General features: G+C 36.2%; 1 protein-coding gene across 1 annotated transcript in view; it reads right to left on the bottom strand.

The window, feature by feature from the left end:
• Positions 1 to 14,727, bottom strand: part of STAG1 (stromal antigen 1) — a 374,182-nt gene that overhangs the window by 20,931 nt on the left and 338,524 nt on the right. Inside the window, exons 23-25 of the mRNA XM_010858254.1 lie at positions 4,510 to 4,602; positions 2,440 to 2,614; positions 624 to 763 (exon numbers count right to left, since the gene is read on the bottom strand). Of these exons, the coding sequence (XP_010856556.1) occupies positions 624 to 763; positions 2,440 to 2,614; positions 4,510 to 4,602 (408 nt within the window). The remainder of the gene's footprint in view (positions 1 to 623; positions 764 to 2,439; positions 2,615 to 4,509; positions 4,603 to 14,727) is intronic.

Here is a 14,727-nt window from a genome sequence, read left to right as displayed (position 1 = left end):
TTTGCTTGACTAATGAATGCTTCTCATCTCAGACTTAGTTCAAAAGGCATGTCTAATGGTTTTCATTAACCCTCATATTTCTTAAGAGTGTATCTATTTTATATATTTCCAGGAACCCCTATACATATCTCTCTACACTGCAGAAATGCAACTGTCTAATCACTTGATTGTCTCCAGCTTTAGACCACTTTGGAGTAGGAATTTAAAAATCTTTGTTAACTTTAGTGCCTGGCAGGTAGCATTGTAGGCACACATATAAACGTATCTGGAGAGATGTCATAGGGAAGACAGAGAGTTTTCTTCCATAAGAAGTGTCCATGGCTTTAAGAAAATAAAACAGCATTCTTTCTTATAAATGTAAGGAACTCCTACTTAATGGAATTGATATAATGGTATAGAGTGATAAAAAACTCATAAAAAAGAGAAATTTTAAATATGTCAGAAAACCATCAATAATATTTAGGTAAAAGCTGTCAATTTTAGCTTGCTCACTACTCTTTCGTTTTTAGTTGCAAACTTCTAAGGCACTTAGGTGGAATGAGAAAAACAAGAATATGAAGCTACTACCTTAATCAATCAATAAATGTCCTTGACCCATTAAAAAAAAGACTATCAAACTATACCTTCATGTAGTGTTTAAAGATGTCTGCAGCTGCATGCATGTCAACAATATCATAGATGATAAGTTTGCTGAAGGCAGCAAGTAGATTCCTTCTCTTGTGTAAGGCCTCAATTTTATTAGCTTCATCTTCTTCATCACCCTCTAACCACAGAAAATATATTAGTTATGAACTTTGGCCCTTTATCCAAGGTAAAACATTGTAGACAATCTGTAGAACAAATAACTAGGATATAACTTTACAAATAGGTACAATTTAGTTTTAGATAGGATAAAAATTATTAGCCGTACTGATTATTTTAGGGTGCTACACTTGGTTACATATTTATTAAACACTAGGCACTAAGTTTCTAGGAGATTATCATAGCAAAGACTAGTTAGAGAAGCAAACCATATATAGGTTTTTTCCTTATACTTCTGTCATAACAATACTGTTGTCCTTTTACCTGAATATTCCTTATGTGCTAATCTATTTCTACAGAGAAGAAATTTATAGAAAAATTTAAGACACAGGGAAAAGTTTTCTTTTAGAAATATATATGGGGAGGAATGGAAATTACATGAAGGAGTTAGTTTTCAGTTCTTGTCTTAAATGTGGTTACATTATAAGCTGAGAAATAAAGTATATTTTGCAAACCATGTTATGTACATACACATTTTTAAAAACAAATCATTATCAAATGCTTTCAAACAAGTGGTGTTTATTCCTCATTTTTTAGATTCTCAGGTTTATCTATTTCTAATCCACCTCAAAATATCTCCACAAGTCTCAGACGATAAAAGATGACACAGTTGTTTCAGGTTCTGTACTGACCCTCTCATGTCTTGGCCTGCCCTTATTTAGGGACAGTGTTCTTTTTCTCTTCTTCACAAGTGTATTCATAAAATAACTTATTCTCAACCTCTCTCTTCGCTTTCTATTACCTGGGCCTGCTGTGAAGCATCAGTGCTTTTGGAAGTTGGAAATCTTTTTGCTTAGGACAAGTAGCAGGTAAATATTGTTTCCTGAGATTAACATGAACTCAGAGATCCTTTTTTCACAGTCTAGTATTTTCTAAAATGTTCTGTTAAATAAAGAACATTCCAATAGCACCAGGTAGATCTGTGGATTTGATATGCCATGGATCTTACTTAAGAGAGCTTAAATCATCTATTTCACAAATAACCTATTTTATATAGTATTTATTTATAATTATTTATATTCAGTCTTATTTTGCTAAGTTTTCATTCTGCAGGCTCAGAACAATTTTGACTGGTGAGGTTTCATAATATTCTCTTAGAGTTTAGTATCTTAGAGTAACATTTTGTTAATTTAAGTAATATATGATCACTCCTCAGGAACAGAAAGGAACTCAGATGCTTTTCTTTAGAAAATTGTGAACCTGGAAGCAGTTCTATTAGAAAAAAAATCTATCTTGAACATACATTTCAAACATGTGGGAAATGACAAATGTACACAATTATCCATTATAGTATAGCTTAGGATAGCAGAAGACTGGAAACTAGTCAAATATCAATCAATATGAGATGAATAGTATAAATTATGCTATATTTAAATAATAAAATACTGTGTAGCTATTAGAATTAGAATAAGGAACTCTGTACTTAGTGATGGGGAAAGGTCTCTAAGGTACTATGTTAAAGGAGAGACACTTCACTGTGCATATTATTATTCTTGATTTCTGACTTATATGAATGTATTAACTTTTGTTTAAAAGAGAGAAATTGTAGTATTTTTTAGGACTGAATTGGAAACTTTCTTCAATCTCTTGGGGTTGTTAAGACAAGATCAATATTGACAAGATGATAGCTGCAAATACCCATGCTCTGGTTCTCCTCATCTTGGTCAATGAAAACATGATCCATCACAAAACTGAGGAGTTCAGACTGAAGTCCAGTATCTGGATTAAACACCAAAGGCTGAAGGCCCTCCCTGCCACCTGTCATTAATTGGTGGCTAAAAATCATCAAAAGATCACAGAGTAGCATGAAAGCCTGAAATGAAAAGGAAATTCATCAGTAAAACATTGTACAATAGTAACTACAAATGAAAATATACTAAATTACACGCAGTTCAGTAACAGTACCATAACAGAAACGCTAAGTATTCAAATTGCAGCTACTTAAACTATTTTTTAATTTGGCTGTATTAACTTAAAACGATTAAGAGATTTTTGACTTGAACTTATAAAAAATGAAACTGAATTCAACTCTGGAAACACAAAATTGAATTACTATATTAATGACAGAGAGTATAAGTCAATCGTATACTGCATAAGCAAAAAAATAAGCACAAATCTTAAGATAAACTGTATAATTCAATCAATTACAATATAGTACACTAAATCTGTAAGCTACCATTTTGGATTCTTCTTTTAATAATCTACTGTAAAACAAAATTCTGAACCATAGGTTAAAGTTGGATTCAAGATCATTCACTTAAAAAACAGTGACGCAAAGCTTCCCAACAAATGTATTCACATAAAGAACTTTCAATATATTTTCCCATAGAGAATACATTAAGGTTATATTGCCACATTTATCCTATTTAATGGATGGTACAAAATGAACTTGTGTCATTAATTTACTGTTATGGAATAACTGAGGGCTCTTACACTCTAAAACAATCCATTCACCCCCCTCTAAAAATTGACTTCTGTGGAAAACACAATTTTGGTATAAATTTGGAGATGGTTGTATACTTGGCCGTTTACCTCCAGCAAGAATCATGGAAATTCATGCTATAAGTACATTACCATGAAATACATAAATTTAGAAACAAGTCACTTGAAAAGAGGAGAGCATGAAAGGAATCTAGGGAAATGTATATTTTTAACTGAGGCCATACTTCTGCATGTCACCAAACAGTGATGATGCAGAAACACTGAATTTCTGGCTTAAGTGTCCTGAGTTCGGTACTTTTAGATAGCACTGGTTAAGTTCAGAAAATTTAGAGAATAAGGTTTAGGAAAGATAATCTCTGTTCCCATTTTAAGTTAGACTATGCTGATAACTTAATAAAAAAGAGACCTGTGATACCCTATTTGTAAGACGAGTTAGCACAGGGTAAGTACTATTCTATTCTTTAACTAGATATAGACTTTCTAGTTGAACATCATAATAAAAAAACAGCATGGAAAAGATATATCTTTTTTTTTTTTTTTTTGATAGAAGCTCTTCCTAATAGAACAGTTTTAGCTTACAAAATCACTTTGTGAAAATGGTATTGCCTTGGGCTTCACTTTGACTGTCTTTGGTCTACACCCCTTGCCAAGGGGTTAGGAGTCTGTTGGTCCAGTGGGATATGCCCATCAGCACCCCAACTTTACATCTCTGTCCAGGGGCAGGGATTCAGGAACTCCCTGCCCTCACAGACTGGATTCTGCTATAAGGGGCTGCACAGGCATCCTTCTGAGACACAGGTATCCCCAGTGTGTACTCCTAGGCCCCAGGATAGTTAAGGAACAACTTGTTTAAGGAAGTGATGCTGATAGTTGGGATATGTGGGTTAAACTGTTCACATGCATATGTGAGAAGTTCTAACTGGTGTGGGAAAGAGCTGAAGGTAAGATGAGAAGAAAGTGAACCCTAAGCCAGCTCCCATTCTGGTACAGAATCCTCAGGTTCTGGTATAGAATTCATAAGAATCAAGAATTCTAAACTTAAACCTGACCTCACTTGCCAAGGTACAAAGATGTATAACAAGTTTGTTAGCTTACTTTATAACTTAACTATTTAGCATCTATACTCTTGTCCCAGGTCCCATAAGATAAACTACATGCTAAGAACTGCCATAAAAAATTACACCTTAAAAAAATTTACATCTTCTTATGCTTCTTCAATGCATTTGAATTATTTATATTGAGGGCTCTTAACTGACAATCTCTTACCTGTTCCTTCACTGGAGTATTAACATTAGATAGGCACTGCTGGCAAACAGCCAGAAAGGACTTCACTGTTTTCCTCAATACCAACAAGTCCTCCTGTAAGACACAAATTTGCAAGCACGAATTACAGTATTCTTGAAAACTGAAGAATAAATGGAAAATAGCCAAACCAGTTTATTGTTAAGGAAATTCATAAAATCAAATTTATCACTGGGAACCAAATCATAATTTCCTAGTTATCCTAATGGAAGGGGCAGTGAAACCAATAATCCCAAATACTCTGTTCAATTTTGCTTTGGAATGCTCAGTATGATTTCCTCCAACATATTTCCTTTATAAATATGGTTTACTTGGGCTGGTATTAAAATTGATAGTCATTCCTATTACAAATACTAGATGTAGTAAAATGAGGAAGTGCAGCAGCATCGGGAAAAAAACCAATTAAGCAGTAAACATGTACTGAATTTTTTCCATATTCTCAGCACTCTGCAAAATGTCAAGGCAAAGAGATAACTTTAAGATAGTGTTCATGTTCTCAAAGAGTTAATATTTTAGCAGGGAGTTAGATCAATCATAGAGTAATTAATTGTTTAATTTTTTGGTATCAACTCTAATTGTAGCAGACAGACATGGCTGAGTTGGGGGCAGCTTCATAGAAAGATGAGCTTTAATCCAAGATTGGATAGGTGAATAGGATTTAATCAGATAGCCATATTACAATATTCAATATCAAACACTGGAAAACTATAAAAGGAAATTTAAATTTATCAAGTCCCTATAAAGTGCCAGGCACTGGTAAGAGGGCTGTTGTATAATTTAATATTTATATTGATTATAAGAAGTAGTTATTATTAGCAAAGATGAAAGCAGGACTGTCTGATATCAGAGCTCACATTCTTTTCACTAATAAGCAAGATGCATGCAGATAACTCAGTATTATATTGATATTTAAAATAGTAATGAAGAGTAATTAAATGAGCATAGGCTGGTATAGAAATCACTTTTAAAAAGTATTCTATGAAACAAAGATTCTTTAAGCTTCTCTATTTTGCATAGTTGACAGTACTATTTCCTTTTTGGAATCTTCACATCCCAAATAATACTTCAAAAATTACATATATTTCCTTTTGCTAAAATGAGTGCAGTATTTAGAAGGAATAAGACCCTCTTGCGCAGAGTAGTAAAAAGGACACTGTCTCTAGAAACTTTAATGTTCCTGTAGATTAACATCCAACAATCAAACCTCAACATTCCTTGATCTTCTTTAATTTCAAAGACTCATAAAGCATCAGGGGAAAGAGACAAGAGTAGGCAGTCACAAAAGAATTTAAGGAGTCCTTACATTGGAAAGCTTAACCCAGAGTCAAGAGCAGTCACAGCAGGGTTGCCAAAGAGTTCTGAACAACTAAAAATCATCTACCTATAAGGAAAGGTGTTCCAGAGGGCACAGAATGTTCAAAAGCCTGGAGGTGCTTTTGAGAGACTACTGTTAATTTATTGCAGTTGGGGTGCAAATGGGAGGAGAGTGGTGAGAGAAAACTGAAGAGAAAGAGGACCCATTTCCATTTAAATGGAATACAACTTAAAATGCCATGTTAAATTATTTGGCTATTATCCAGTCAGCAATAAGGAGTTAATGAATAAGGATTTTTATCATGAAGTTGCTAAAAATTTATGCTAAGGAATCATACTCTAAGGAAAAGGGAGAAAGATGTAAAATAGTAAATAAACTCTTAATAGTATTAATAATAAATACAGTCTTCTCTTGAGGGTTTATTATGTACCAAATGCTGTGTTCTAAGGGGCATGGTGAAGAGCAGGGAAGCTGGCATGCTGCAATTCATGGAGTTATAAAGAGTCGAACTGAGCAACTGAATGAACGACGATGAACAGGCATAAATTTAAGTCTTACAATCAGCCTATGAAGTAAGTGATTAATATGCCTATATTACAGAGGAGGAAACTGAGGTTCAGAGCATCTGCAGATTTTAAGTGATAGAGTAAGGATCCATACCTAGTGCCATCTGACTCTAAAGCCTATGCTTCAAACCATCATCCTACAGTTCATCATATATTAACAGACACCATAGGAATAATCTGAAAATAAAATATTGGGCCTAAAAATAAAATGCTGTCAGTAAAGATGTTAACCTGGTGTAGAGAAATTAAAGCAGAAGAATTGATAGCATTTAGGAGCTATCAGGAACAGAGGATGTTGATGTGACTCCTAATTTCTAGGTAGTTGCCTACTAGATAGATTATGGTATAAGTCACCAAGATAGTTAATACAGGAACAAATGCTAAGGTAATAAGTTTGGCTTTAGGGATGCTGACCTGCAAACCCGGAAAGATATCGTTAGGTAGTGAGAATAGGAAAAAGAGGTCCAAAATGGCGGTGGGTAAAAGACAAGGAAGGGAAAAGCCTGCAAAAATAGAACAAACCAAGGAGTGAGGACCTTAGGTAAAACAAACAGCCCTCCTGGGTAGCCCAGTTTACATAGGGCAGGCTCAGGGGGAAGAAAGAAAACAAAGAGAGGAGCAAAATTGAGGCTAGGGCTTTTCTTTTCTCGTATTTTGGGTTGGACCACCCTCACACCTCCAGGACGTATTTTCCTTTGCTTGCCAGTAAAACTGAGCTATAACACTGGTCCATTCATCACTTCAAATTTTTGCTGCGACTGAGGAAATTACATGGAGAATGCTTAAAATTCTCCAAGCCAGGCTTCAGCAATATGTGAACCGTGAACTTCCAGATGTTCAAGCTGGTTTTTAGAAAAGGCAGAGGAACCAGAGATCAAATTGCCAATATCCACTGGATCACTGAAAAAGCAAGAGAGTCCCAGAAATTTTTCTGGAATTATTTCTCCTTTATTGACTATGCCAAAGCCTTTGACTGTGTGGATCACATGGGCATACCAGACCACCTGACCTGCCTCTTGAGAAGCCTGTATGCAGGTCAGGAAGTAACGGTTAGAACTGGACATGGAACAACAGACTGGTTCCTAACAGGAAAAGGGGTACGTCAAGGCTGTATACTGTCACCCTGCTTATTTAACTTATATGCAGAGTACATCATGAGAAACGCTGGGCTGGAGAAGCACAAGCTGGAATCAAGATTGCCAGGAGAAATATTAATAATCTCAGATATGCAGATGACACCACCCTTATGGCAGAAAGTGAAGAGGAACTAAAGAGCCTCTTGATGAAAGTGAAAGAGGGGAGTGAAAAAGTTGGCTTAAAGCTCAACATTCAGAAAACTAAGATCATGGCATCTGGTCCCATCACTTCATGGCAAATAGATGGGGAAACAGTGGAAAAAGTGGCTGACTTTATTTTTCTGGGCTCCAAAATCACTGCAGATGGTGATTGCAGCCATGAAATGAAAAGACACTTACTCCCTGGAAGGAAAGTTATGACCAACCTAAACAACATATTAAAAAGCAGAGACATTACTTTGTCAACAAAGATCCATCTAGTCAAGGCTATGGTTTTTCCAGTATTCATGTATGGATGTGAGAGTTGGACTATGAAGAAAGCTGACTGCCGAAGAATTGATGCTTTTGAACTGTGGTGTTGGAGAAGACTCTTGAGAGTCCCTTGGACTGCAAAGAGATCCAACCAGTCCATCCTAAAGGAGATCAGTCCTGGTTGTTCATTGGTAGGACTGATGTTGAAGCTGAAACTCCAATACTTTGGCCACCTCATGGGAAGAGCTAACTCATTTGAAAAGACCCTGATGCTGGGAAAGATTGAGGGCAAGAGGAGAAGGGGACAATGGAGGATGAGATAGTTGGATGGCATCACCGACTCAATGGACATGGGTTTGGGTGGACTCCGGGAGTTGGTGATGGACAGGGAGGCCCAAGCATGCTGCAGTTCATGGGGTCGCAAAGAGTCTGACACGACTGAGTGACTGAACTGAACTGTAACACTGGTCCGCCCATTGCTTCCAGTTTTTGTTGCGGTGAGACAGAACCAAGGAAATTACACACTCCCAAGACAATATCCTACTAAAGATGTCTAAAAGTCAGCTGGATGAGTTCAAAGTCCACAGTAAAGGATCTGAGCAAGAAGAGATTTGGGAGGCCTCAGCATTTAGAAACAATGGAAGTAGATGAGACCGTTAAAAAGAGAATATGTAAATAGGGCTGACAAAAGTACCCTGGGGAACACCAAAACTTAACAGACGGTTAAGAAAGAAAGGCATATGAAGAAATCTAAGAAACAGTCTGAGAAGTAGGAACAAAATTAGAATATGGCATCCCAGAGGTAAGAAAAGGAAACATTTAAAAATGAGTAGAATTGAGACTTCGTTGGTGGTCCAGTGCTTAAGAATTCACCTGGAGCACTATACCTTAAATAAACCACTGCAGGAGATGTGGATTTGATCCCTGGTCAGGGAACTTGGATCCCATAGGCTGCAGGGAAACCAAGCCTCGTACCACAACTACAGACAGGCCTGAGCACCACAACAAAAGATCCTGTGTGCTGGACTGAAGATCCCCCATGCAATGAAGATCCCACCTGCTGCAACTAATACCCGACACAGCTAAAAAATAAACAAATAAATAAAAATATTAAACAACAATAATGAGTGGAATAGTTTAATGATGACAAATGTCACCAAGAGAAAAGAAAAGGACTTGAAGGTGTTGCAAGAATAAAGCAACAATGTTATGAGTGACCTTGGGGAGAACACTTTCAAATGGATTGTTGTTTAGTTGCTAAGTTGTGTTCAACTCTTTTGTGACTCTGTGGACTGCAGCACACCAGACTCCTCTCTCCATGAGATTTCCCAGGTGAGAATACTGAAGTGGGTTGCCATTTCCTTTTCCAGGGGATCTTCCGACCAAGGAATCATACCCGTTTCCCCTGCATTTACCACTGAGCCACCAGCAAAGCTCTTCAAAACAATTCTGTTGTTGTTGTTCAGTTGCTAAGTGGTGTCTGACTCTTTGGACTGCAGCACACAAGGCTTCACTGTCCTTCACTATCTCCTGGAGTTTGCTCAAATTCATGCCCATTGAGTCAGTGATGCTATCTAACCATCACCTGTCGTCCCCTTCTCCTCCTGCCCTCAATCTTTCCCAGCATCATGTTCTTTTCCAATGAGTAGGCAGGTTCTTTGCATCGGGTGGCCAAAGTACTGGAGCTTCAGCTTCAGCATCAGTCCTTCCAATGAACACCCAGGACTGATCTCCTTTAGGATGGACTGGTTGGATCTCCTTGCAGTCCAAGGGACTGTCAAAAGTCTTCTCCAGCATTACAATTCAAAGGGATCAATTCTTCCCAGGTGGCACGAGAAGTAAAGAATTTGCCTGTCAATCCAGGAGTCACAGAGATGCAGGCTCTCTCCTTCGTTTAGGAAGATCCCCTTGGAGTAGGAAATGGTAACCTACTCCAGTATTCTTGCTTGGAAAATCCCATGGATAGAGAAGCTTGGCGAGCTACAGTCCATGGGCTCACAAGGAGTCAAACATGACCGAGCACACACACTCATTCAAAGGAATTAAAAGGGCTTTAAACGGCAATGGTAGAAAGGATAAGAAAGCAAGCAACTCTTTCAAAAAAGTCTGACTGTAAAAAGTGAGAGAAAAATAGGACAGCTACTGGAGAGGTCTTTGGGGGTCTTTGTTGTCCTTTTCAATAGAAAAGATTTGAAATGTTTGTTGAATAAATAACTGAAAGAAAAACAAAATGCAGGCCATGCTATGAACTAGTTTAGACCTTAGAGAAACTGTATCTCAGGATTACAGATTTTAAAAATTTATAAACAAAAGGGTTGAAATATGTATTCTCTGAGGTTCTATGGCATTCTGTGAATCTGTTGAATTAATCTAGGCACTCAAATGAGAACATACAGGTGCTAACTGGTAAACCTAGTATTCAAAGGATGAATGTTCACTCTTCCTGCTGGTACCTAAAACAGTGTTTGGCACATGGGCAGATATATAGTAAATACTTGCTGAATAATATCCAAGTACACATAATACAGATGATAGCACAGTCCGAGAGACAAATAAATGTGTTCATTTTACTGCACAATAAATATAGTTAAAAATGATGCCAGGAGGCATTAATGCTCCTTTATTCCCTTAAATTTCATGGTTACTGTGCAGTTTGAAGCAGTCTAGGGAATCAACTATTGCTGGAGTTGGAGACAAAAGATTCCTTTAAAGGTCAGTCATAAAGCAGATGTGCCTTATATAAAATGATTACTTGCCAATCCATCTGAGAAGTTGTAAATTTAATATCACAACTAGGTAAGCAACCTACTGATTGCTTACTAATCAGCAGTAGCATTTTAAGAATGTAGAAATGGAAAGCAACTAAGGAAATTGAAGCTTTTTTAGCAGTAAGTTTAGCATAGATTTGGATAGAACTTCAATATTCAGTGCTCAAGAAAGTTAACTTAATTGTAATCAGTTAGAACCCACTGAGAGAAGTTTAAGTACCAACAATTTTAGGTAAACAGGCACAGATACTGTATATTTAACAGAGGTAGCTAATCTCAAATAGTAAATTCCTCTGAACAGCTGAGAACAAAATTTTAGTTCTTTTGGATTTCAGAACACTGTACTTTATTTATTCATCCTATAATTTTCCCACAAACCTCATTATGCTAGCATCTCACACTACATAAAGTTAACATCTATTGGCAGTTACTGTGTACTAGGCACTAATCTAAGCTTCTCACATATTAATTCAACTGTGACGTGTATAGATATTATCACTTCGATTCTACAAATGAAGAAACAGGCTCAGAAATGTTAAACGCAGACCCAAAGACAAAGCTTTGTTTTTGTGAGGCAGTAAATTAATCAGAACAGTTTGCCTCCAGAGTCTATAGTCCTAACCATTTTGCTATAGTGACTTTTTATAATGCAGGAAAATTAATATACTGAAGAAACAGGCAGCATTATGGAGCTAAGAAATATAAAACTCAAATTACTCAAAAAGTATTATAAACAAAAACGCAGGTCAACCCAAAAGACACTGAAAAAGAACAACACATGAGCTAACTTATCTGTAATAGACTGTAATTTTAAGTGACTAAAATTTTTAGGGAGTGCTTCTAACACTCTGAACATGATGGGATTTCTATTTAAATTCTTTCTAGCCAGAGTATTTGCATTATAGTGATAAAAACTGAAGGCAGAGTTAGAACAGTAATCTCTTCTCTCAGTCCATATAAGAGAATGTAGACTAAGAATACAATGCCTCCTTTTAAATGCTTTTCCCTAGATGAAACCAGTATTTTCTCTTATTTTCAGAAAGCAGCTTGGGGTTAAAAGCACTTTTCCTAAAGTAGTTATGGAAAGGAATTCAAAAGAGTCAAGTGAAAAGATGACACTGAGATTTAAATTATAATATCTTGGCTATGTTCTTTTATATGCATTTTGCAAGTTGCTTCCCTAAGAGAAGCTTTTGCTTCCCTGTAGATTTAGTGAAACCAAGAATCAGAAGATTGAAACCCAATATGCTCAAATGTGAAAGGGCTAAAAGACCTTCAGTTTTTCAGTGATTTATTGTTAAAAATAAAAAGAAATCTCTCTTAATGAACTAACATGATGTTTTGAAAATATACCCTAGTCAGCAAAATCTCAACAAAGAAGAGCCCCAAATAAGGTTGGCACAATTAAGATGGTGGACTTATCATATAAACTATATTAGAAGTTTTCTTAAAGGTACAAAGGCTCAAACTTGACTTACCCTAATATCTTGGGATGAAAAATGTAGATTGTCCTTTAAGAGCCAAGTATCTCAACATGATTATAGTCAGTGAGGAAAGATAAGGGTTTAATTCATAAACACACAAAACATGAAGATCCTGACAGATTTTTTGTTTTTCGGTCATACCACAGGGCATGTGGGATCTTAATTCCCTGACCATGGATCAAACCGGCACCCCCTGAATTGGGAGGCAAAGTCATCCACTGAACTCCCTGGAAGACCCAAACAGGCAGATTTAAATGGGTGATTTCCTTTCATTTTTGCATCATAATTTTATGTGTCTAGAGGCAGACTACATTTGGCTGCCCTTTTATCCACAACTATGAAATATGATTTAGATAATCATAGAAACTGAAGCCATGGAAAAACTAGCAATAAATATCTAAAACTAGTTCAACATTATCTGACAATTATACATTTTCAGAGTGTGCAGAAGTAAAATATGGGAAGTTGTGAAATAAGGACCTAGATCAGGCCAAAGATCTTAGAATATGAGAATAAAGCCTGTTAAGAATTTAGTGAAACATTTTTTGTGATTAAAAAATGGGGCATGAAACTAAGCTAGTTAAAAACAAGACCAAGGGGTTACTCTACTAGGCCAGGTACTGGCAAAACTTTTGGGTAAAGGGTCAGATAGTAAATATTTTAGGGTTTGTGGGTCATAATGTCTCTGTTACAGCTACTTAAGTTTGCCTTTTGAACAAGAAAGCAGCACATAAATGAATGAGCATTGTTGTGTTTCATTAAAACGTTCCTTACAAAAACAGGTGTCTAGTCAGATTTGCCCCATGGGCTATACAGTTTGTCTAGCTTGTATTGGGCTACAAAGCTCTTTGGACATATAAACTGCATTATACTTTTATGTACTTAGCATCATTACTAACATAACGTTCATTAAATTATTTTTCAGCTCAACTAACTCATTATCCATAGTAAATATGACAGAAACATATTTAGGTAATTCATCCACTTGGGACACATCAGTGGGCAAGAGACAAAAGCCTCACCACTGCTATAGGGTAAACCCTATGGAATATCTTTGAAACTGCTTTCATTCACGAGTAACTGCTACTAGCTTCTCTTCTGAAGATAAGGAGAATGTGCCACTTTTGTGAATATACAGTAAAATACTGGATTTTAAAACCCCAAATGTAATACCTAGTTTTCAGTGTTGCTTTTCTTGGTGATCTGAATCCCCACCTGCTGCCTCCTGCCATTGCCTCAAGGGTAATCCACTTGATCTAGGAACCCTTAAGCTGCCTACTGTAGTTCCAAAACGTCTTCTGATTTCTCTTTTCTGTGGTGTACAAAGATGCAGGAAGCTAAAGGAGGAGTCAGAGGGACAGGGGGAAAGCAGTGACTGTTAGGAGCAAAGCAAGAGATGTGAATTCTCAAATTTTTCAAAATACAGATGGAGGACAAAATCTACCATGCTATATTCCAAACCTACACTAGACACTGAGCATGTTTATGTACTTCCATAACTTTATATAACAGTTCATTTAGCATTAATTTTTGGTTTTGGCAGGAGAGAAGATTAGGAAAGCACAGGCTAGGACTGCAATTTAATGCTATCAAAGCAACAGTTATTGCTGACTAAAACATTTCTTTTAATTTAATCTTCCCAACAACCCTGTCCAGCAATGAATATCACTTATTAGCAAACTAAAGTTCAAATGTAAAGTAATTTGTATACCTTTGTCACAGGTGGTAAGAAATAGAGCCAAACTTCAAACTCAATTTAACTCCAAAGGCCATGTTTCAACACAAAAAATGCTGGAAAGATATTATTTATTTATAAACTGAAAGTTTCTTATATATATATAAATTGGGTTAGCAAGAAGAAATCATTTCAACAAATACCTAGTAATTACAGAATGGCCACTGGAAAAAACATTTTCAAAATAAAAAACCTACTGCAGAAAGGAAAAGTGATTATTTTATCACTCAGGGAATATTAAATAATATAAAATACTTACATTCTTTTATTCAAATAAATGACCTGACAGGAAAGTAAACTTCCTTTATAATTAATTTTGGTGGAGAAAGATTTCCAATTTCTGTACTGAAGAGTGGAAGTGTTATGCTTTGTTTAAATATTATTTTTAAAAAATATCTGGCCACACCACACAGCATTAAATATTGTTAACAGTGCTTTCAGCCTCTAATAAACAGTTAAAACACATTTTTACATTATAATAATTGTTATTTAGAATAGATCTTCTCAGTCCTGGCTCACTGCTTAGATCCTGAGGTATTAAATAAATTAGGAGTTAAGAGTATTTATAAAGTGGTACTTTAAAGACCACTGTCCCCGTGCAAGTAAAAACAGCATCCAAATAAACAGGCTAGTGAAGTTGAGGAAGCCTTATGCTGTCCTTCAAGGGGTGGGAAGGCATTCCTTACCAGAAAGCAAGCTCCAAAAAGTAGAGGCCCAGGAACAGGGTTGCAAACACAGTATGGAATTCTTAATAAGATGTTGGAATC

Source organism: Bison bison, unplaced genomic scaffold (genome assembly GCF_000754665.1).
Source record: "Bison bison bison isolate TAMUID 2011002044 unplaced genomic scaffold, Bison_UMD1.0 scf7180017864384, whole genome shotgun sequence".
Taxonomy (NCBI): Eukaryota; Metazoa; Chordata; class Mammalia; order Artiodactyla; family Bovidae; genus Bison; species Bison bison.
Note: the sequence above shows the minus strand (reverse complement) of the source record. Positions and strands in the feature narration are given on the sequence as shown.